Source organism: Anabas testudineus, chromosome 14, assembly GCF_900324465.2.
Source record: "Anabas testudineus chromosome 14, fAnaTes1.2, whole genome shotgun sequence".
NCBI classification, from domain to species: Eukaryota; Metazoa; Chordata; class Actinopteri; order Anabantiformes; family Anabantidae; genus Anabas; species Anabas testudineus.
This window is the reverse complement of record NC_046623.1, coordinates 7,009,102-7,031,305: the sequence shown is the minus strand read 5'-3', so window position 1 is coordinate 7,031,305 and position 22,204 is coordinate 7,009,102. Positions and strand designations below refer to the sequence as shown.

Genomic DNA, 22,204 nt, shown 5'->3' with positions numbered 1-22,204 from the left:
AAACTAGCAGACCTGCAATTTGTGTTCATGATACACAATGAGGAAGAGAAATATTTACGAAAAAACATTTTATCATGAAAATATTTATCTTCTGTACAGTTGAAATTACAATCCAGACATTCACAGGAAGTTTCTGCATTTTACAAGCAATGTGAAACCTTTTGCTACAGTAGAAGAGTTAAATTAGTTTTTACAGTGCAATTTTGTGTTTCCTCTATGCAAACAAGTGTTTGACTGCATATTTACCCTGGTACCTTCATGTCAACAATTCTTCAAAGTGCTTTAAATTGCTTTTTGTCCTCTGTATTTTGTCTCTGCTGACATTATTGCTGGTCTTCTTAAAACCGAATGTTCCCCGTGAATTTCTTTCACTTCATCTCATGTTTTTGGCGGACATCCGTCCATTCCATTTTGGTGTTTTGTAGCGCCTGAGTCTTCTTCTCATCCACCTGTACGTAGTCCACTCTGTGGTCGTCAGACAAAAAAGGCTTCTGCTAGACATAGAGAGGGAGAGATAAGGAGACAGTGATTGTTAAAGCCAACTCCAAAAATTACAATGGTTATATTTTACCTTAAATGTACTTTAGAAGTCTTGATTTACAAATGATCATGGATTTCTTATTGCAATTAATATTGTGCACAACAATGAATTTCTCAGTGTCATAATTGTTGCATTCTTTGCCGCAACATGATGATTCAGAAGATGGAGGTGAGTTTGTTCAGTTTAAAAAAGTAAAGAAATCTGTGTCCATGGTGGCACAATGATACAGTTTTCATTTGGATGGTGAAAAAGATTATTTATTTTTCAAAAATCTTTGATTTCTGTCATGTATATGAACATACCTTTTGCACAGGAGAGGAAGATGCAGAATTGAAATCCAGTGACAAATAGTCAAGATTTGAGCTTCTTGCCCATGGTTGAACTGCTCCCTGGCAGAGAAAGATAATAGATAGAATAGATAAAGATTTCACAGAATCATCCTTTTCCCAGTTAAAAGAATTTAACATATGTAAACGTCTAGATACACACCTTTACATTAGTGTAATATATGCATTTTAGCTAAAAGTCAACCTTAATGGTATCATGTTATAAGTAAATATTTGTCTAAGGGCCTGATTTACTGAAAGGTTTATATGGACAAAAACTTCATATCACCCACAAAAAACAGCACAAACGGATCTATTAAGGACTGTGTCCGCCCATTGCCTTATATAAGTGTGCAAACTACAGGGATTTATGCAAACACATAAATCACGTACACGCAATGTGATTTAGCAAGACTGAAAGTGGTTGTAGTGGTTGTGATTGCGTCTCTATTCAATAAGTTTGAAAGGCATCTGTACTCTGCTTGTGCACAGGTGGATGCTGTTATTTGGGCAATGAGGAGGCATGGGAGAAATGAAAGTTGGGAAGGCGTGTTCACCACTTATGCTAATACATTTGAAATGATGGAAGAAAAAATAATACAAACATATCATCTGTCCACCGATCCAATTTTGGAGCTGTTGGGTGAGCTATGGGCAGATTTGGAGCTGAGAGATGAGAGGAAGCTACACAATAACTACCAAACCAAAACTCAGTGTAGTGGATTTTAACTACATAAAAAGGTTCCTTTATAGATTGAGTTTTAGAAAAGAGTGGGAGCCACTTGTGTCCACAGATGCAAGACGACCAAGCCCAACAATATCTAATAAGCTTTTTTTTTTTAAACTTCAGCTGAATGTGCATTTCTAAGAACAGCCTTGTATAATCATATCAGCAATCATATAAACATCAGATGTTACAAATGTTCACATACTGGAAGGTCCCTTGGTGTGACTGCAGATTGCTCAGCAGAAAACCTGCAGTCACACCACACCCATACTACATTTAGCTGTACTCACAGCTTTTGTTTCCTATTCACTCGTGGTCCCAGAGTTATAAGAATCTTCTACTTTCGTGAATAGACTTTATAAAGTATACACAAATCTACACAAACACTCCAATATGACCACATATTATATGTGGGAAAATGTTTTTAAATTCCACTTAAAAACTTAATTCAGTAACAACTCTTTTCAATGATCAATTATTTTTTGTAATTTCTAGATGTTTTAGTTAAAATTGATACCATTAAAGTTGGATTAGGTCACTGCACAGTATCCTTTTAGTGGACTTAATGGAACATAAAAAATACCTAACTACAGATTCTAGCATTATTAAAATTCAGAGTCTATGCATTATATATATTGATAATATAACATACGTATTTAATATGTGTTTTCATTAGTGTGAATAGACATTTTACCATTGCAGAGTCATTTGTGTCGTCATCCCTCAAATTGTCTCTGTTCGCTGATAAACTGCAATTACACAAAAAGGCAAAATTTATATCACATGAGCAACAAATAACAGCATTTTACAATCTGAAAGTGAAAAAATACAACAACAACAACAAAAATTTCAGCTGGGTACAAATGTACTGTATATTTAATTTGTAAAAGTCATAAAAAAGTAACCGAGCTGAAGAATGCAAAGAGCTCATTTGTGAAATTAAAATCTACATATACATACAGAAATAAAGATTTAACCTTAATTGTAATTTTAATATATATATATTATTAGGGATGTATAAATCTATCCATGATCCTAACTGCCTTTATTGTTATGGGTCGCAAGGGTGCAAAGCCTATCCCAGCTTCACTGGGCAAGATGGTGGACTGGCAGATTCAAACCCACATCCTTCTAGCTGTGAGGCGACAGAGCTTACCACTACACCAATATGCCTATATACACCCTCAGTCATGTACAATATATGTGCCATATGTAATATGTGGAGTAGTATCATGTATTTATTTTTGTCTCTCACCATGATTCAATTAATGATCTGCTCAAAGGTAGATGTGTGGGACATTCTGTGATTGTTGAAAGGCCTCTCAGGTCAAGAGGTGGGGGTCGAGCTGTAAACCAAGAAACGACCAAGGTATCACATTTTTGTATACTTATCTAACGTGCCAAGGAACAAAGCAATCTGAAGATTAGAGCAGGAAAGAGTAGTAAAGGTCATTATGAGAAAAAGATATCTAAAATCTGCATCTGCTAGTAGCATTTAACATGGAAATTATTTTTTTTAATCATTATCTGTTGACCCCGTTTTAAGTTCATCAGACATCACGTACACAGCCAAAGGTCAAAGTTTTCCACAGACGGCCAAAAACTGTATACACCCCAATCAAAGCAGTAATGACTCACCTCTTCTTAAGCGAGGCTTTAGGTGCCGGTGAATTGGAGGCGGCGCAATATCCCCGACTTGACACATGATTGGACTGCGAGGTGTTAAGGACTTATTGTAGCTTAGATTGAGGAAACTGAATGTCCTGGGGCTCATGGGGATGTAACCGTCACCTTCACCATGGGTGACAGTGGGAGAAGGGGAAGCCATGGGGACGTATGACTCATCCTGGTAGCTTTGAATATGAGTGCTATTTGGGCAAGGCTGCTGAAAGACAAAGATTGATGAGATCAGACAAATCCACCACAACATGTTGTTGTTTTTGGTGCAGAAATGTTACATCTTTACAGCATTTCAAATTACCCTGATGACATGCAGTTTTAGTTGTATGCAATGCAGAGCGGCTTTAAATGAGTCGTCTGACTCGTGAGGAAATGCACTTTTTTTTCCTTTTAACCACAACTTAGATGAGGAAATCAATACAGCCTTCCTGTCTATACAATAAATATGAAGTTAGCAGTCTGGTTCTGTCTCAATCGCTTACTTTAGACCTCTCAAATACCTTTCTAACACTTCATATCTGTTTTTTTCTACCAGATATAGCAGATAAGCACCTGGCCTATAGTCAGTTTGCTTGTTTTTACATTTTAAACAAATAAATGAGCGTTATAGCAGAAAAGGCTTTTAGTCATCATGCCAACTCATTTCTTAAACACTTTCTTTAGAAAGGTCTTAGTAATGTGGTAATTCTTACCAAATGAAGACTCTGCCATCTGTTCCTCATCAATCTGATATCATCATCTGCTAAAAAAAGATATTTAACAAAGTTTACTTTGTAAGCTGTTATAGTTGTAGATGTCAATCCATATGCTGCTCTGCCATAATAGCACCAGGAATGTGATTCATTTTAATTTGCCCAGTGAGGACATAGACCTACCTATTCTGAAATGGTCCAGGCCTGACAAAGAGGTCCTTCTGTTAAATAATGCAGCGTGGTTTGAGAATTGCCGCTCACTTGGGGCCCTCAGCCTGTGAGCTCCTTCCTCACTTAGCTGCTCTGACAAGTGGTTAGGCTTGGGTGGCAGCGGAGGAGGTGTTAGTCTGTCACTCATTGTCTCAAATGATGCAGAAGAATAAGGTTTGTCAAACTGGAAGACATTTGTGGCACAGTGTAATAGTGGGGAAGAAGAGGATGACGGTAAAACCATGGAGGCGCAGGGAGCACTGAAGGGAGGGTTGGTCAACCTTCCATGAGCGAAGAGAGATGGGCTGGGGCAGGTGTGAGAGATGGAGGGTGACGAGGAATCGGTGCAAACAGGCGAGGGGACAACGTCCCTGACAGCATCGTCTGACGACTTTTGCTCCAGAGAGATCTCAGAGTTGGAAAAGCTGTCGTGTCTACAGATGCGGAAAAAAATGAAAAAAATGTTAAGCGTGAACCATTATTTCATCCAGTGTGAGAGGCTTTGCAAACGTGTTCATACCTAATGGTGCTTAAACTCCCTGTCTCACACTGTGACAGAAAGAGGTAGTCCAGCGGGTAACTGGAACCTTGTTGGCTGATAACAGATGTTCGGTCAGAGCTGTCAGGTGACAGCTGGAATGAGGTGGGGGTTTGAGGAAAGCCTTCTTCTGAGGACTCTGTTGAGAACAAGTAATAGGGACAGCGAGTGTAATTACTGCAATGATCCAACCGCTAAAGAGTGATGAAAACACACACCGATTTCTCCCAGCCTGTGCTCAAGTTTACAATATGCAGGTGAATTTAAAAATAGGAATGCTACTTTTTTTTTTTGTAGGCATATTGAGACTAGACGTGAGTCCTGTTCCCTCTTCTGTTTATACAGTCTGCAATCTTCTAGTGGGCTTGGCCCTTGTTCAGAAATGTGTTTCATTCCACTTCACTCAAGGCCACTGAGTCAAGGCTGTCCCTTGACTCAAAGAAAGAAAGAAAAAAAAAACAATCCTAAAGTATTTGCATGTTCTCATGAAACATTTGCTAACCCTAATAGACCCTTGTGTTAGCTGGTGCATACTGTACAGAGCAACCTTTTATATTCCTTTGCAAAAGTTATGAGATGCCATCTCACAGATCCCCTCTGAGATCCAGGCAGGATCTACCGCCATACATACTTAATTAAAGTAGCATTTTATTCCAGCAGTTTGTTGGATGTAATACTTTTAGCATTATAACTAACTTGAATACTATTTTTTTCTGAGAACATATCTGATTTATGGTAACATGCAGAGCAGCATATCAGCAACTTTGCACCGTTACTCTATCTCCTTCTTGCAGATGACAATGCTCTAACAGAAAGTCTGTTATTACAGTATGCATTTCAGACTTAAGTAAAGAACCCGTGAGAGCTGCATCCTCCTGGAAAGAAGTGTAAACAAAGAAATACAAGTAACGCCGAATACAGTCGTCGCAGGTCAATAAAAGGTAATAAAATAATAATGCGCACACAAAAAACAGCCCCCAAAGCATGTTTATGGAAAAATACAACAATCTCACTATTTATCAGTTCGTTTGAACGTGACTTCAGCTCCCTGTTGATCTGCTGATATCTGCACCAACACAGCTGCAACATAAGGCTGCGTGACATGCAAGCACAGGCAACGCTTTAACTGCATGAAACATCTTTAATGCATCTTCTCTACATAGACAGCACTCTGATTTCGGATAAAAAGTGAGGTCATGTTTTGCCCTCTAGTCAGTGCTTGAGCCGACCACAGAACAAACGAAACAAATTTTTATTTGCATTCCCGAGAATTTGTGACAGAAAATCCGTTAAAATGCGTCAGACGTTACATTCTACGATGATGCAGCATATGCTTGTGGTTATTGTTGTTTGCGCCGTATCTGCTAGAAGAGGAGCCGATGTGATTTGTATCAAGCGATATTAACCCCACTGTGATTGTGTGGGGGGGGGGTTTAGGAGTTGAGTTACTGAGAAATTTATCAGCCAATTTTAATCTGCCAGTCTTAAACTGGAAAACTGATATTCAGTGTCAACATACATAAATAAGGAACCATTTGTGACCCAATGTTTGCTTGAAAGGCTGAAAAATCATCACTGTTCCTAAGAGTATTTCTCTAATTTCTGCATTTTTTCTTTAAAACTTTGTGTAACACTAAAACTTTCCATTCACAGATATATTTGTTTTACAGTGTGTGTTTTTTTTTCCAGGTCAGTAGTAGATTTTGTCTGTAATACACAGCTTCATCCAAATGCTGACTGCTGACCTGGACCGACCACAGCTATGTGGTAGACATGCTACTATAAAGTACATGAGACTTTTTGCACTGTGGTTTGAACATAGCATGCAAAACACACCTGTGCATACAGAGGATTTCTCAGCTAAAGCTGGAGTCTCCATTTTACACAAGAAATAGCAATTTGAAATTTATGGACTTCAAAAGTCCTTAAGCGAAAAAAGTGATGTGAGTCATCAATAAAGTTCACCACAATGTTTCAAACCTGACTAGTCTGTGACGTTTTTACCAAAAACCACGAAGCTCAAAGAGAACAGTTTGTTTTGACCTCAATTGTTTCAACTTTGAATTTCAGTCTATCACTTCCTGCATGTGGAAAAATCACCTTTAAGGTGAATCTTCGCTGTTGCTTTAAGATTTTCAATGAACCAGGTATCTTCCAATAAAACAACAACAACAAAAAAACCTGCATCTACATCTTCCGAGTCAGTGGCGTTCAGGGTTTTTGTGTATTTACCTGCGTCGTCGAGGTTCCCAAACTGGCAAATCTGACTGATGCTACTGATCCAGCTGTTCATCTCCTCCTCTGTATTGGCCACCAGGTAAAAGATGCGAGATGAGGTCTTTACCACGAAGAGGTGCTTTCCGTTGAAGTTTCGCTTTATCCTGAGTTGCCCATTCAACATTTCCACCTCAACCTCTTTCAGATCAATGGTGCGTATAGGCTTTTTGGAGTTCTTGCTTTGATAGTACTCCAGCACGTCAGGATTACCACTCATTCGACCTCTCCGAAGAACAAACCAGCGTCTCCTCCATGCCTGCATGACAAAGGAACAACTAGTTAATCACTGAGTTTCTCCTAACTTAGTTTCTAGGGTACATTTAAAGCACAGCTCTTCATAAGTCTTGTGGTGACTGTCACCCCCCCACCACCACCCCCACCACCACCCCGCAGCTGAGTTATTCATGACGAGTAATGCGATTTACAGTAGATCACAGCAACATCTCACCTAGCAACTTCAAACTGCGTTTTTTTGCTTTTGATATGGTCACTAAGGGGAACCTCAACTTCTAATTTCCCAGAAGTACAAAAAAGAGGAAGTTCACTGTACTTAGCAGAAACCGTCTAAAACAACATGAGAGACAACAGAGAGATATTTATACACCACATGGCTCATGCTTTATTCTGACAATTACTGAAAACTCAGTAGTGAAACTGTTAACAGTTATTTATACAGTAGTCAAACAGATTTAATTGTGATATATGACGTGCGAACGCCTCACTGAGTGGAGAATTGAAAGTCATCTCAGCTGCGACGGCATTAAATTTCATCAATGTACATATTAGAAGTAATTGAAAAAAGAATACACCATCAATACTCATGTTATATCAATATCAATTTCACACTTGGTTTGTGGCTTTCTGCATCTTGGGTGGAGTTTCTCCTGGTGTTCTGAAGGTATGAAACTTAAAATGTCGCACTTTTTTTTTTTTCTGAGTGTGGGGGTAATCGTCTCCTGCATAAGTCAGTTGGTAATTTTTGTGTTCATTGCAGGAAATGGCTAGACACACCACACTTTCTACTAACAACACTGCCAAGTTTATGAGGAAACCGTAACTAGACAGATCCGCAACTAGGCAATTTGATCTTGTAGATGTTTTGAGTGTTGGAACAATTCTGCTTTTGGTAAAATAAGTAAAAGGTGAATCTAATACAAATACCAGAGGTATTATTATAAAAATAGAAATAAAAAGTTTCACCTTTTTCATTTATGTGAAATTCCAGTCATGTCTTTCTGGCCAGAGTCTGTTTATTTCAGTATGTATGTTTATTACAAAATGGAAAAAAAAAAGTCTTCCTCTCTATCATCATGTGACTTAAGTAGAGAGTTTACATAAAAACAGTAGGTCAGCAGTGGTGAAAGCTGAACTCTGTCCACAATGGAGGACTGTGAGACGTTAAACTCACTAGAAGATTCTGGAAAGTGGACGTTAACTTTAGATTAAGATGTTTTTTTTCTTACCGGTTAGTTACCAAGGTCAAAAAGGAACATTCATGGTGAGTACTTGAATTGAGATTTTAAAACCCAGTGGGACTTTTTCACAAGAGACAATCTGGAAAAACACAGTTGTTACTACTGCAGTAACATTACTGATGATCCTGATGTGCTAGAAATATTAAAATCTTGTACATGATACAGTAGGAATTTATAAGAATGACATTTTTCAATATTTTCATTTGTCTTTATGACTGTGGAGACTTGAAAACAGTCTTCTGCTGAAATTGTATGTCTAATAGTGAGAGATGAATGAAATAAATAGACAGCTAAAAGACTATTTACAAAAGACAGTGGAAGCAATATTGTCTTCAAGGAACAGAGGATATGGAATAATATTGTCCAGATAATAGATTACAAACCCTGGAGATGCCCATCGTACATTTATCAAGACAGAAAGTGGAAATGCAGTGTTGACACGAAACGAGAGAGCAAGTTGTTCCACATCAGAAAGAAACTAAAGGAAAACCAGGGGAGCTGGAGCCTAAGTCAGCAAAACAACTACTAAACAAACACGTCTGTGAGCACAGCAACAGCAGCCGAGTGGTGGAGTTTGTGTGTAATGTTTGCATACTGTTGGAGGATTTTCATTTTCTCGATACCATCACACGCCACGATTAATTGGGCCTATAGGTAATTGAAATTTTCATAATAACATGTGTCTGTCTGTGACATTTGAATAGTGAAGCAGATAGTGTACCTGCCCTCACAGTCTGAAAACCTGTGTTTACTTGGTTCCCTGGTATTAGCGGGATTTGCATAGTGTGCTAAAATAAGTTTCTATTTCCCGCCCCAACACCCTGAACCCCATCACCACACACGCACATTTCCACCCACCCCCCCCCCCTCCCTGCACTGGTGTTGATTAATGGCCCTCCTCCACCTTTATTCACACAGAGGAAGTGCAAACAGCTATCGCAGGGCTGGACTATTTCTGCTTGTCGCTAAGACAGACGCGTCTGACGGCAGCTGACACGGCTTCCCATGTTTCACAATGCACACGCTCATCACACAAACACACACACACACAGGGCAGAGCGAGTGGCCAGCCCAGCGTTATCACATGACCCCCCCCCCCAACAACCACAACGCTCTACACTGGCCATGTAAGCAATTATATATACTTAATGTACAATTAATTACCATGTCTGGCCGGAGTGCATGTGCAGCTTGTGACACACAGTCATGTTACGTTATTGCTGCAACTATGAAGTGCCTCAACAAGCCAAAACACAACACTAAGTTATTACAGAAATGAGGAAGACAATATAGGAGAGATTGAATTACGGCTCGGTCTTACAAAAACATCCAAGGCTTCAGTAAATCCTCATTCCACACACACAGACACACACACACAGACACAAGACACCACAGCATAACCTGGCATTCCCACTGCTGGCAGAGGAGCATAAACAAGTGTCCAGTGTGTACAGCTACTCACAAATCTTTTCAGTTTCTTCTCCGGGGGGGATTTGATGAGCCAGCCGGTGCAGACCACATCTCCAGCACTCATCTTGACTGCAGAGTGTGTCGTCCTCACGGCTGCTGCTGCTGCTGTTGCTGCTGCTGCTGCTGCTGCTGCTGCTGTAAAACTGAGAGCACTGCGAAGCATAAGCATATCCTGTGTTCTGGTATTCAGCCCAGCCACTCCAAAAGGAGGAAGTTAAGAAATTGATCACACTGACAGAGAGAGAGAGAGAGAGAGAGAGAGAGAGAGAGAGAGAGAGAGAGAGAGGCAGTGTGAGAAAGTGAGAATTGTGTGTTTATTGTCTTCACGTGCTTGGGTCAAGTGGATGGAGCTGACGGCCTCTGTGGAAGAAATTCACATAGCAAGGTTCGACCGTTTTGTGGATTGAGCTGCACTGACCTCACACGGAAAATACAACGGTCAAGTCACTTGCTGTTCACGTTAATTACAGCAGTAATTCCATTTCGGTTGTTGGTCCCATGCGGTTTCTGAACTCTACTGAAACAAGAAGTGGTTTTAGCAGTGGATAACTGATAACATCAACCTTCAACACTGCCAGTCCTGACGCACATGTAATACTGTTATTAAGGGTTATGACATATAGTCTATTTGTGTATTTACTTGGTCAATGTTCTGTCTTATAGGCACTTAGGTGCTCCTGTGTCTCTATAGGCAGTTCAACAGCAAAGGTTTGTGCTTCAAACTGGGCATTAAAAGAAAATATATTGTAGAGTGTCACTGGTGTTATTAGTGAAAGTAGTATTAATATTAGTGGTAGAGCAATACTAATGTTCATATGTGTAGAAAGTAGTAGTAGTGGAAAGTAGCAGTAGGACCACACTTAGGGTACAATATTAAAATTGAGTAAGCCCCTAATTAGATCGAAAGGAACGCAATGATGAATTGTCGATGATGAAACTGTAATTGTCTTTCATCCCGGGACAGAAGTGCCTTTCATTACTTCTCTTGACAGTAAAATGAATTAACGTCCACATCTCATTACCGCTGATTCTAATTCTTTCTCTGAAGGGAAGAAATGAAAATGACTTACTGGTACAAACAGTTATCTGCATTAATATCAATGGTGCTCAACAGGTGAACACAGACTACCTTGGGAGTAAAGTGAACACTGTAAACTTTCAAGCTTAACATTGTGCAGTCATCAAGTAAACAGACACAACCTCACGTCTGCAAGATTCGTGAGAGGCCACCAGAGGGCGACATAGTGACCTAGTTATAGTTATCTAGTGTATCACTGGGCAAATTTCAGATCATGACTCAGTGAAAACCCAAAAGATCATCCATTACACCCACATACGTTAGCCTTAATTTACATAACGCTGCACTGCATTACATTAATAATTGTGGGCATCGTGTAGATACGTTCACACCGAGGAGGGAACACCTAGGCCATGTTCTGCTTTTCACCTCACGTGGTGTGAGATGCATGTATACATGTACATGCATGAGATACACTCACACACTGAAGAGTACTGCTTCAAGAAGAATTGATTATTGTGCAGCATTTTTTTTTTCCATCTCTGCAAAATAACGTGTATAAATGCTTAAAACCTTGCTTGTGAGACTTGTCTGTGGAGGGCAGTAGTGCATCCTGGATCTATTTAATCTGCACAAATGTCAAGAACAAGAACCGGGTAGTTACCAAGGAGCCCTTGAAAGAGATCAGCTACACCTCGGTGTAACAGCGTAAAAACCTCAATTGTACTGACGAAACAACAGTATCAACAAATTAAATGTCCAGTCGTTTGACATATTACTGAAACTCAAGATCTCTGGTGTGAGGGCGACGCCATCTTTCTTCTAGAGGTGCTCTCCTCTGAAGTTTACCAGTGGCGGCCAATCCCGCGTAGATTGAGTCTCTACAATTACCCATGAGTCCTTTCGACCGTGTGACCTGTGTCTGGCCTTGGCGTGTAGCACGGAGCGGCTAGCTGTCACTGTGTGCTGCCTGTAGCACTCGGTTAATACCACCCAGCCGGTGTTCGTGTCCGACGGGTCGGCCAGTAAACTGGGAAGAGTCGCAGCGGAGCTGAGCCACCATGCTGAAATGCAGAAATGTGTGGAAAAAGCTCGCACCGTTAGCTAGAGCCTCATCTACTCTGTGCCGGCAGAATGTGAGGAGAGCAGGTACCGTTAACTCACCTGTGGCTGCGTGTTAGCTGCGTGTTAGCTGCTCCTAATTCACCGCTTATAGCACAATATTACACAGTGGCAGCAGCAGTTTATTAAAACCAATAGATTCATGTCACTTAGCTTAATCAAGGTATGCCGGGCTCCGTTTAGCGCGCACAAAGCTAACAATGCTAATTAGCAAACAGTAACTGTGAGCATGCAGAAGTAGCATTTTGATAAGTTCAGATTTCACATCATTATAAGTTTTGTCTGAAGCCCGACAGAAAGCAGGTGTATTAAGTTAAACTGCATGACATTATGTCACAGTCAGACTCGTTTTAGACAGGTTTCCAGTGCTTGTCTGTAGTTTGCACATGAGAGGTGTCAACGTTGCAACGTATTCTGTAACCTTTGCTATGCTCACATTGGCTAACATGCTCACACAGGCCACTTTACTACTTGAGGAGGGGCTGAACAGTCCCGGGAAGAATACAGTAAGCACAACAGGGTCATAGCTAAAGGTTGATTTAATGCACTGTGATAGCGAAAGGAAGAAGTGAGGATATATGAGGGGGCAAACAGTTCATGAGCATTAACTTAATATGTATATATTGAAGATCTGGAAGGTCTAAAAAGATTTGTTTTCATTGTCAACAGCCACAGGTATATTTTGCAAATATATCATACAGATACCAGCATGTACACAAGTTGTTTTAACATTTCTTAACTTCTTATCTGCAATCATATAATCTCCCACAATCAGTTAATCCATTGTCTGCATATTTTCCAACTCTATTCCTTTAACTGTCAGACTAGTCACCTTCACACTTTACTGATTCCTGTGCTGACTTGGCAGACAGGATCATGGCTGTTTTTTTTTTTTATGTGTTCAGTAACTGCAGATCCTTTTTCTACACATTATTAACTAGTGAAAAGTTGGAGCATGTAGATTCATGTTTGTTTTAAATCGCTTTTATTTGCGTCTAGCTGAAAAGCAAAGTGAGAAGTTACTGATGGAGCAATAAATATATAATTTAAAGTCACATTGTCAGTCAGACACTGACATAATCAAAAGCAAATCCATGTTAAGAGCACCTGTATTTTAACCATAGGAAAGATAAATATGCTAAATGAACGTGACACATCTACAAGTCCAAACAGCTTGGATATGTGCTCCAATTTTGACTGATTTAAGTGAGTACTGTCGGAGTCAGATTTTAATAATGTTTATTGTTTTCAGGGTTGAACAATGGCAGACTACTGGCACGACTACCTGTGGCTCACATGTCCACCGGGCCTGGAGGGGGAGGCAGGGAAAACCAGCTGTACGTCCTCCTGGTTGGAGCAGCCTTCCTTGGCGGTGGAGCATATGTGAGTTATTACATACATCTAAAATTATGACACAAAGAATTATAAATGTTTATTTCAAAATAATGTTTTTTTTAAGTTGAGTATATTTGTTGTGTATGTATTGACTTTCCTTCATCACAGATGTGAAAGCTGGCAGTCAGCATTGGATCTGGCAGATTTTAAGCAGTTTTATGAAGTTGTGAGTAAATGCAGTGCTTTTTTTTTTGTTTTCATAGGCATACCACACTGTCAAGAGAGACCAACAAAGATATCAGGACCGTATTGCAGAAATTTCATCGAGAGCACAGAGGGCAGCCTCAGACAAAGCAGCCATACCAGTCCAGTCAAAAGCTTCTGGTGAGCAAAAACACACATTAAAGTAATATTAAATAAGACTGTTTACCTAATTCCACAAAGTTCAAAGATCATTTAGTCAGAGCCTTACTACTCCAGTGTGATATGTGTTTTGTTATAATGTTATTACAATGAGGTAGTAATTCTGAGCCTTTATATTGAAAATAAAGAAAAAAAATGTAAGTAAGCTACAAACATCTTGAAAACAGTGCTTGTGTAGTAATATTTGTAACCCTGTATTTAAAACCAAAAACGTTTTGTTTTTTAAATTGTAGCTAAAGATTTCTTTGGTTTAAGAGGGGCTGAAAATTAGCTAACTCTGCAGTACATGGTGTATGTTCCTCTTTATTGCAGATGTAAACAGCAGATTTTGAAACCACAAAAACAAACTGTACTCAAAACCATATTATATTTGTGGTATATTGATTTGAGATTATTATTTAGACTAAATGGTTTCGTACATTTAACTCCGCTGTCTTTCTTAAGGTCTAAATGTCACATACTGAATAGCTAATGTGTGGTAGTTCTGCTAATTTCTCTTTCAGCAGTCCCTGAGCCAGCACCTGAAGCTGCACCTTCAACAGAGGAGCAGAGCCCTCCAGCCTCCGATGCCGAAGTAGCGGCCCCCAGTGAAACAACTGAAGCAGCCCCAGGTTGTCCGTCTTGTCTTGTTTCATGTACATCTACATGAACTGGTAAAATGTGCTTCTTGTATAAACAGCCTGCTTGACAAAAAAAAAATAGTTGGGGAAGAACAAAACTTAAAAGCACACACATGTTGAATAATATGTGCTATTACACATGTTCTAGTACACTTTGTACCCATACTAGGACTTTGGTGTGAGAAATGGCGACACCAACTGGTAAAGCCAGGTTAAATTAAGACTATTAAGACTATATATATAAAAACAATAATATGTTCAATTTTAACATGATTTATATCTGTGCTCCTCCTTTTTTCACATTCTTCATGGGTTTTGTTGCGTGTGTTTCCTCATTTACTGATACGTGTCATTCTCAGTGTACTCCTGGTCACTTATTTTGAGACACTTTTTTCCACATATATGTTGACTTCCTATGTGCTTCGCTAGAATTTTATTCTCCCGTCTGATATTGTTTGTGAATGTGTCATACTTTGTCAAACTTTGTACTGGGATTACACTACAAAATGAGCTTTAGTGGATCCTATTGTTTTAAGGTGGAGTCCGTTATAAAGTGAATTACCCTTTTTCATCCAGATTTTGATGCTGTGCCAGAGATGCAAAAAATATTCACAGTTTGTGTTCTACAGTAAACAGGAAGTCTGAAAACAGAAACAAGTGTTTTCTGGTTCTCTGGTAATACGTGCTTGAGTAATAATTAGCTGTGACGCTGTCAACACAGTTTGAACATGTTACTGGATATACTCAGTTCCTTGGTAAAAATCCTGTCAAATGTAACTATTGTTGTTTGTGTTTACCCACTGTCACTTCCTATGACACTAATCATCACAGTGGATCAGTGTTTATCTCCAATAACAAATACGTTCTTAATGCAGAAATTAGTAAATATGCAGAACTACCTACACCTGCATGACCGAAACTCACACAAGAGGACAAATAGCTATAGGAGTAAAGTTATCTGTCTAAGTAGAATGAACTGCTAACCAACGGCCTGCTGGTATATTTAGTTATACAGCACATACAGTATACGTCTATAGACGTTAAGCTCTAACTGGGCATCTGCAGTTGGACAGGGTAAGATATGAATAGACAGGACACTGTGATCTAATTAATAAATACTGGAATACTTCTTAGGTGTTATTTGTTCTGTCCTAACTTCATGACATGCAAGCTGAAACCAACCAGAACCAGCACCGCCTTCTGAGCCATCAACAGCTGAACTAACAGAGGTGTCCCCTGTTGCTGTTGTAGAGTGTGGTAAACAGTCATGCTCAGACCTGTGCATGGAAGCAGCAGTGTGTGTTTGTCTTGGCCCCACTTGGTGCAGGAAAGCGAGCATGTGTGACACTGATAGTTTTTCCAGTTTTGTTAATATTAACACCCTTTGGTTTGTATTTTAACATTATGTGATCACTGCTTTTCTCGCTCTCTTGTCGTGTCTTTTTTATTTGTTGGGGGTTCCTGTAATGATAAAGGTTAATCTCTCTCAAAATAAAAATATCTCTTATTGTCCAGGTGCATTTTTGACTGATGAGCTGTTTTTTCATATTGTCTGTCTCTTTTCTACCTCCACTCTCTCTTGTTTTCATGCAAACTCCAGCTGTGGACTCCACACCTGCCTCTTTGAAATTCCCCTCACACGCTCCCTACCTCCTTATTGGTGGAGGTACTGCATCATTCGCTGCTGCCCGGTCTATTCGAGCCAGGGACCCTGGTGCCAGGGTGAGTCAGGCCTGTGTTTTCCATGATCATCTCAGAATTCAGCTACACCCATATCACCTCAAATAAATCACGTGACACTACCAATAACATTGCCTTTTTAACATTTTTGCTACCAGGTATTAATTGTAACTGATGAGCCAGACCTTCCATATATGAGACCTCCTCTTTCTAAGGAACTGTGGTTCTCTGATGACCCCAGTGTGACGGAAACACTGCGCTTCAAACAGTGGAATGGAAAAGAAAGAAGGTGCGTTTATTGTATATAAAACGATAAACTTATTATAGTTGAATCATCTTTGCCTTTTCCCTTGAATTCTTCCTGTCTGACTATTCTCCGTTAATGTTATTTATTTATTTATTTTTTTGTTAAGCAACACTGAAGTATTAACACTTTTTAAAGTCTGTCACCGCTGATTCTCACACCACGTACAACAAACCACAGTTGACGCAGATTAAACCTTGCACCATTTCCTGTGCTGCAAATTATTGTTTTCCAATGCAGTATTTTTACAACTTGGTACTGTCTTAATACCAACTAAAATCGATAGTGTATTTAAGTTGGTTTTAGTTGTAGTTTAGTGTATGGCTTTGGCTTCTGTGGCTGTCAGTAGGCCATGTGTAAACCTTTTTTTTTTTTTTTTTTTAAATAATAACGATATTCAAACATTGTAATGTCTCCATATTTGCTTGCCAGTATTTACTTCCAGCCACCATCCTTCTACATTAATCCAGAGCAATTGGACAGTGCAGAAAATGGAGGAGTGGCTGTTCTCACAGGCAGAAAGGTCAGTTTTTTTATTTGTTTTCCTTTCACAGTGATAATTCATAACTGCATACAGTGAGTATACATTATTAGCGTAGTCAGAAAAATTATTTACATCATAAGACAAGAATTCTGTTTAAAAAAGTAAATTTACATGAGAATATAGTGAATTAACATTTTCATAAAACAACTCTATATAAAGATACATTTGATCTGTTTTAGGTGGTGCACATGGATGTCAGAGGAAACAAAGTAAAACTAGATGATGATACTGAGATTTCATACGATAAGTGTTTGATTGCCACAGGTAAGACGTGTTAAAATGCACTTACCAGGTCATGTGGCTTATGACTGGAAAAGGCTAATTTAAACTTTTGTCTTTAGGTGGTGTCCCAAGAAATCTGCAAGTCATTGAAAGAGCAGGAGAGGAGGTGATGAAAAGAACAACTTTGTTCCGCAAGGTCAGTGTTAAAGGCACAAGAGCAAGGATGCATCTTTTAGTTTGGGAAATTCTTACTGATCAGTACAAATTAAAGCAAATAAATATTGTGTTTTGACTTTAGAAATAATAGTAAAGTTGTGATGTTACAGTAACATGTACATGGCAGGGATTACTCGTCCTCAAGTAGATTTCATATAAATTTTGCTGACCTGTACAGATTGAAGACTTCAAGTCATTGGACAAAGTCTCCAGGAATATGAAGTCCATCACGATCATTGGAGGCGGCTTCTTGGGCAGCGAGCTGGCCTGTGCCCTCGGCAGGAGATGTAAGACTACAAGACAAAAAGAGAAGATGGCTAAGAAAATAAATTATGATTTTGAAAATAAATTATGCCTTAGTTGCTGTAATGTTGAGGTAAAATCCTTTTTATTTTTTCAGCAACTGAGTCTGACCTGGAGGTGATACAGATGTTCCCTGAGAAGGGCAACATGGGAAAGGTGCTGCCTGAGTATCTAAGCAACTGGACAACAGAAAAAGTCAAGAAAGGTTAACACCCATTTTGTACTGGAGCATGTGTGAATTTCCATATCTGTCCTTTATATTTTATGTTCAAATTTCTTCTTTTATGAAATATTTTCCCTGTGGTTCTCCAGAGGGCGTAAAAATCATCTCAGAAGCTTTGGTGAAGTCTGTGACCTTCAAAGACGATACGTTAGAAATCAAACTGAAGGATGGACGATTGGTAGGTTCAGATTTCTACATACATGTAGTGTAATTCTGGAAATGAAGTTACTTAATATCTCGTGCTTCACATTGCAGGTGAAAACTGATCACATTGTTGCAGCTGTTGGCCTGGAACCTAATGTTGACCTCGCCAAGTCAGCAGGTCTGGAGGTGGACTCTGACTTTGGTGGCTATCGAGTCAATGCAGAGCTGCAAGCGAGGTCTAACATTTGGGTGGTAAGTTAAAGTTTAAAAAGCAAAAGGAAGAAAATTCTCAGATGAGGTGGATTAAAGCTTTGATATAGTTTACACATTAGATAAAGTTTAAAAAAAGACATTTTCAGTCTTTTCTTTGATTATATTGCCCTCTACAGGCAAACTTGAGTTATAGTCTAGACATAAAACACCCTAGTATTCAGACAGTATACAAGAATAGTAGACATATGATACAAGGTAATGTCAATCTCTGCGTTTGACTTTATTTAAAAGAAAGGTTTGTCAGTAACTATTAACATAAACTAATAGTGACACATTCTAACCGTGCCATCTATCCACATTCCCTTCTGTCTCATTTTAGGCAGGAGATGCTGCCTGTTTCTACGACATCAGACTTGGCCGCAGGCGAGTGGAGCACCACGATCACGCTGTAGTGAGTGGTAGACTAGCAGGAGAGAACATGACAGGAGCCAGCAAACCTTACTGGCATCAGTCTATGTTCTGGTGAGTATTAAACTACTTCCTCTTCCTACCCTACTACAGTGATGCTGACTGGAGGTTACTGTAGCTAACTACTTCTTCTTTTTAGAAGTCAGTTTTTTCAGTCCTGAATGCTATTATGTGGTAAATATTTAAAATGCCTTTAGAGGACATTAATAGAGGAGATGCCATTAGAGAGCTGCATTACTCTTTGACATTTGACATTTTTCATATCAAGTTCATAATAAATTTACCAACTCTTTTAAGAACATTACTGATGTAATCACAAGGGGACTCAACTAGCTACTAAGGCAATTTGCCAAAACACTCACAGTGTTGACTGTGTCTCTCACTACACATATGAATGTTGCCGCTGCTGCGTTTTTAACAGCTGGTGAAACGTGACACACTGCTTAGAACATGGCAGTCCAACCCCCAAAAACACACAGGGCCATTGGTCATCATGGCTTAGAACATCTTGTTTTTCATATTTATGAGAATTTGAGAATATTTGAATGGTGACATAAAAACGAGTGTCACGGGGTAATGAGGCACAGGTCTGGTTAGTTTTCAATGACAACCACTGTGTTACACAGACTGTGGGCAGAATGTCGTGTTTGAAGGTTAGTGGACTCTACTCGGGCAGCTGTGACATTACTTCAGGTCATCAGCCAGCTTGAAACACATCAGGTGGTGGGGTTTCTCACTGAAGTGCACAACCAAATTTGTATCAAGTGCCCCTTCAGTCATGTTTGTTTTGTGTATATTTGTCTCGAGTGGGAGCTGTGTGAGGTGCACAAACATGCACACTGCATTTGGAAAGCTGTTTTGACAGAAAAGTTTTAAACTCTAGAAGTTGCTGTACTTTACCTAGGGGAGTGAACGTCAGCAAAACTATTTTCCACAAGTTTTGTTAGTGCTTAAAAAAATGTAGTTGACACCACTTGGTATGAAATGACAGTATGTCTAGCTGCAGAGTCAATATGCGTTGTCTGAACTTCCAAAATCAATAACCAAGCATAACTTTGCTTTCTGTTCCCATGTGATGTCTCACAGGAGTGACCTGGGACCTGATGTAGGCTATGAGGCTATTGGGATTGTGGATAGCAGCCTGCCAACAGTAGGAGTGTTTGCTAAAGCTACTGCCAAAGATACACCTAAAGCTGCTACAGAGCAGTCAGGTAGGACCATACACTCCCTAGTTAAACAAATCGTAATTGTATAAAGTAAGAAAATCCAGGGACTTTGAGGAAAGAGTGAGATTGAGAATTTCTTATTAAATGTTTTTCAGGAACTGGGATCCGCTCGGAAAGTGAAACAGAGGACACGGCCACTAGCACAGTGGCCCCTTCCACACCTGCTCCTGCTGTAGACCAGAACAGAGATGACTATGGCAAAGGGGTCATCTTCTACCTGAGAGACAAAGTGGTTGTTGGCATTATCCTGTGGAATGTGTTCAACAGAATGCCCATAGCAAGAAAGGTAGACACTGTCACAAAAATGATGGGTTAATTTAGATTCCTTAATCACAGAAAAATATAACGCCTTAAAAAAGTCTGTGGTGAATCTTTGACTCGGTCGAGAATAAGGAAACCTATGAAAAAAATACCCTAAAACCAGACATCACAGTGTACGGCCAAGTGAAGCAGAGTACAGTACTCTCTGCAGAGTGATGTGGGCGAAGTGTATTATGTAGTTTATCAGCACAACTGACAGAGGGATAGGTAAATGACTTAACACTTGATCAGCATAACTGAGGGATGTACAGTATTGGTGCTGGGGGTGCTGCCGTGTTCCAGCTCCTCCATCATGTGGGCTGACATGGCTTATTTTGCTAGTTTGTACATTAACACTGGGCTTGAGATAACCAATTACTGCATTAACACTTAATATTAATTTTGAATATTTGTATAAACTTTCACAGCGAAAATTCATGTATGCAAATCTTTTAAGATTAAGAGTACATAATTAATGTATGTAATTAATTAGATTTTTTTTGTTTTAATTTACTTGACAGCTCTAAAAATACATTGTGTTTGGCACAGATTCATTTATAGAGTTGTCTAATTTGAATTGTTTACATATGTTATTTGCAGATTATCAAGGATGGAGAGGAACATGCAGATCTCAATGAAGTGGCCAAGCTGTTCAACATCCACGAGGATTAGGATGGTGTAGACTGGCACTCATTATGAGAGGGGAATAAGCTTCATTTGGACTCTGAACTTTGGCAGCCAATGCCGCGCTCTGTCACACAATGCATACAAAACACGGGGATCGATGTAAATGATGTCATGTCACTGAAATGTTTTCAGATTTGGAATTTTTTTGTTTTGTTTTTTGTTTTTTATTTGTGTTTCTATTCAGAGAAATCACTATCTCATTTTACTGCTACCACCAAACCTGTGTCATTGTCTATCTGCTCTCCCTCCCCCAGCAGGCTGAAAATGTTGACCGATGGTTATCATTTCCTCTGTGTGATCAGAGCAGCTAGTCGAGAGAAAAGCTGCAATAAAAGTTATTTTTAAATCGGAGTGATCCTGTTATTTTGAGTACTGCTTCCAGATAAGGGCACTGATGACAGCATTTTGAGCTGTGTTGATGGTTGTTAACTTCTGTCTGTCCTGAGCTATTTTAATCAGCGTGTGCTGCTTGACAGATTTCCTACGGTCATACATGCAAACTGAAAAAATTGAGAGCGATCCCACAGTAGATGATTGACCTTAGCTATGAGCATGTTAAATTAAAAAGGAGAAGGCAAGCTTGTGTCAACCACACTTGACAAGTGCTTTTCTACAGTGTGTGCAAGTACAATTTAATTAACTCGATCCAGTGTACACACTAACAAAAACATTCAAATGATGCTTGGCCTACTTATCTTGTCCGGAGGTAAAAATGCTCAAGCATGCAGAAATTTTTTTTTTTTTTTCCTGCTTTTCCTACTGTGCTGTTCTTGTTATTAGGGATGCATTCACGTTTTATATTTTCACACGTTTCTTATCCTACTTGACACCGTGGTCTCTAGAGCGAAGTATGGAGCAGCCTTTCAAGTGTGAGGCAAACACGTGCAGCCATAACGTCCCGTCGCTTTCTTTGACATTAATTTTAGATGAGTAAATGGCTGCACTGCCTCGCCCTCTGTATGGAGAAATAAACATGAGCTTCCACAGTTCTATCTGAATTTGTCTGGCTACTCGAAGATAAAATAAGTAGACCAGAAACTTCGGGCAGCTCTGCTAAAGATAAATAACCTCTGGATGTGTACTGACACTTAAACAAATGTGTTACACTTGAATTAATTGGAACTTAATGTCTTCATCCTACTTCCCATTTTGAATAGAACTATCTTAAGTTAGTTACCTTTCTGCTTTTCCGTATCCTCTATCATCATTCTGCACCTTTG

General features: G+C 39.4%; 2 protein-coding genes across 8 annotated transcripts; one reads left to right on the top strand and one right to left on the bottom strand.

The window, feature by feature from the left end:
* Positions 1 to 54: 54 nt before the first annotated feature.
* Positions 55 to 10,120, bottom strand: gab3 (GRB2 associated binding protein 3). Of its 6 annotated transcripts, none has more exons than XM_026372867.1 (10): positions 9,929 to 10,120; positions 6,947 to 7,247; positions 4,697 to 4,853; positions 4,150 to 4,610; positions 3,967 to 4,013; positions 3,233 to 3,479; positions 2,850 to 2,940; positions 2,289 to 2,343; positions 844 to 930; positions 55 to 494 (listed from the first exon to the last, which is right to left on the bottom strand). In XM_026372867.1, the coding sequence occupies exons 1-10, from the start codon at positions 10,103 to 10,105 to the stop codon at positions 369 to 371; spliced, it is 1,749 nt and encodes a 582-aa protein (XP_026228652.1). In that variant the 5' UTR covers positions 10,106 to 10,120; the 3' UTR covers positions 55 to 368. The 6 variants fall into 6 exon arrangements, with proteins under 6 accessions (XP_026228652.1, XP_026228653.1, XP_026228649.1 ...); XM_026372868.1 differs by having other exon boundaries at positions 3,233 to 3,476; positions 9,929 to 10,119; XM_026372864.1 differs by having other exon boundaries at positions 56 to 494; positions 3,967 to 4,016; positions 9,929 to 10,118.
* A 1,735-nt stretch (positions 10,121 to 11,855) lies between these two features.
* On the top strand, positions 11,856 to 21,335 carry aifm1 (apoptosis inducing factor mitochondrion associated 1). 2 transcript variants are annotated; one of them, XM_026369865.1, is made up of 17 exons: positions 11,856 to 12,103; positions 13,329 to 13,459; positions 13,675 to 13,795; positions 14,341 to 14,445; positions 16,055 to 16,176; positions 16,293 to 16,423; positions 16,871 to 16,961; positions 17,162 to 17,246; positions 17,324 to 17,400; positions 17,599 to 17,707; positions 17,821 to 17,928; positions 18,036 to 18,124; positions 18,202 to 18,342; positions 18,683 to 18,825; positions 19,858 to 19,982; positions 20,093 to 20,283; positions 20,898 to 21,335. In XM_026369865.1, the coding sequence occupies exons 1-17, from the start codon at positions 12,016 to 12,018 to the stop codon at positions 20,967 to 20,969; spliced, it is 1,929 nt and encodes a 642-aa protein (XP_026225650.1). In that variant the 5' UTR covers positions 11,856 to 12,015; the 3' UTR covers positions 20,970 to 21,335. The 2 variants fall into 2 exon arrangements, with proteins under 2 accessions (XP_026225650.1, XP_026225649.1); XM_026369864.1 differs by having other exon boundaries at positions 14,338 to 14,445.
* The last annotated feature ends 869 nt before the right edge of the window (positions 21,336 to 22,204 follow it).

What these genes read in the sequence shown, in the direction of transcription:
- gab3 (XM_026372864.1), bottom strand. Translation starts at nt 10,105, where the DNA reads ATGCTTATGCTTCGCAGTGCTCTCAGTTTTACAGCAGCAGCAGCAGCA. An exon ending in GATGGCAGAGTCTTCATTTG is followed by an intron (nt 3,480 to 3,966) that starts GTAAGAATTACC and finishes TTTGTCTTTCAG; the next exon opens with CAGCCTTGCCCAAATAGCAC. An exon ending in ACACAAATGACTCTGCAATG is followed by an intron (nt 931 to 2,288) that starts GTAAAATGTCTA and finishes TTTCTCTGCCAG; the next exon opens with GGAGCAGTTCAACCATGGGC.
- aifm1 (XM_026369864.1), top strand. Translation starts at nt 12,016, where the DNA reads ATGCTGAAATGCAGAAATGTGTGGAAAAAGCTCGCACCGTTAGCTAGA. An exon ending in CCAGGGACCCTGGTGCCAGG is followed by an intron (nt 16,177 to 16,292) that starts GTGAGTCAGGCC and finishes TTTTGCTACCAG; the next exon opens with GTATTAATTGTAACTGATGA. An exon ending in GAACAACTTTGTTCCGCAAG is followed by an intron (nt 17,401 to 17,598) that starts GTCAGTGTTAAA and finishes TGACCTGTACAG; the next exon opens with ATTGAAGACTTCAAGTCATT.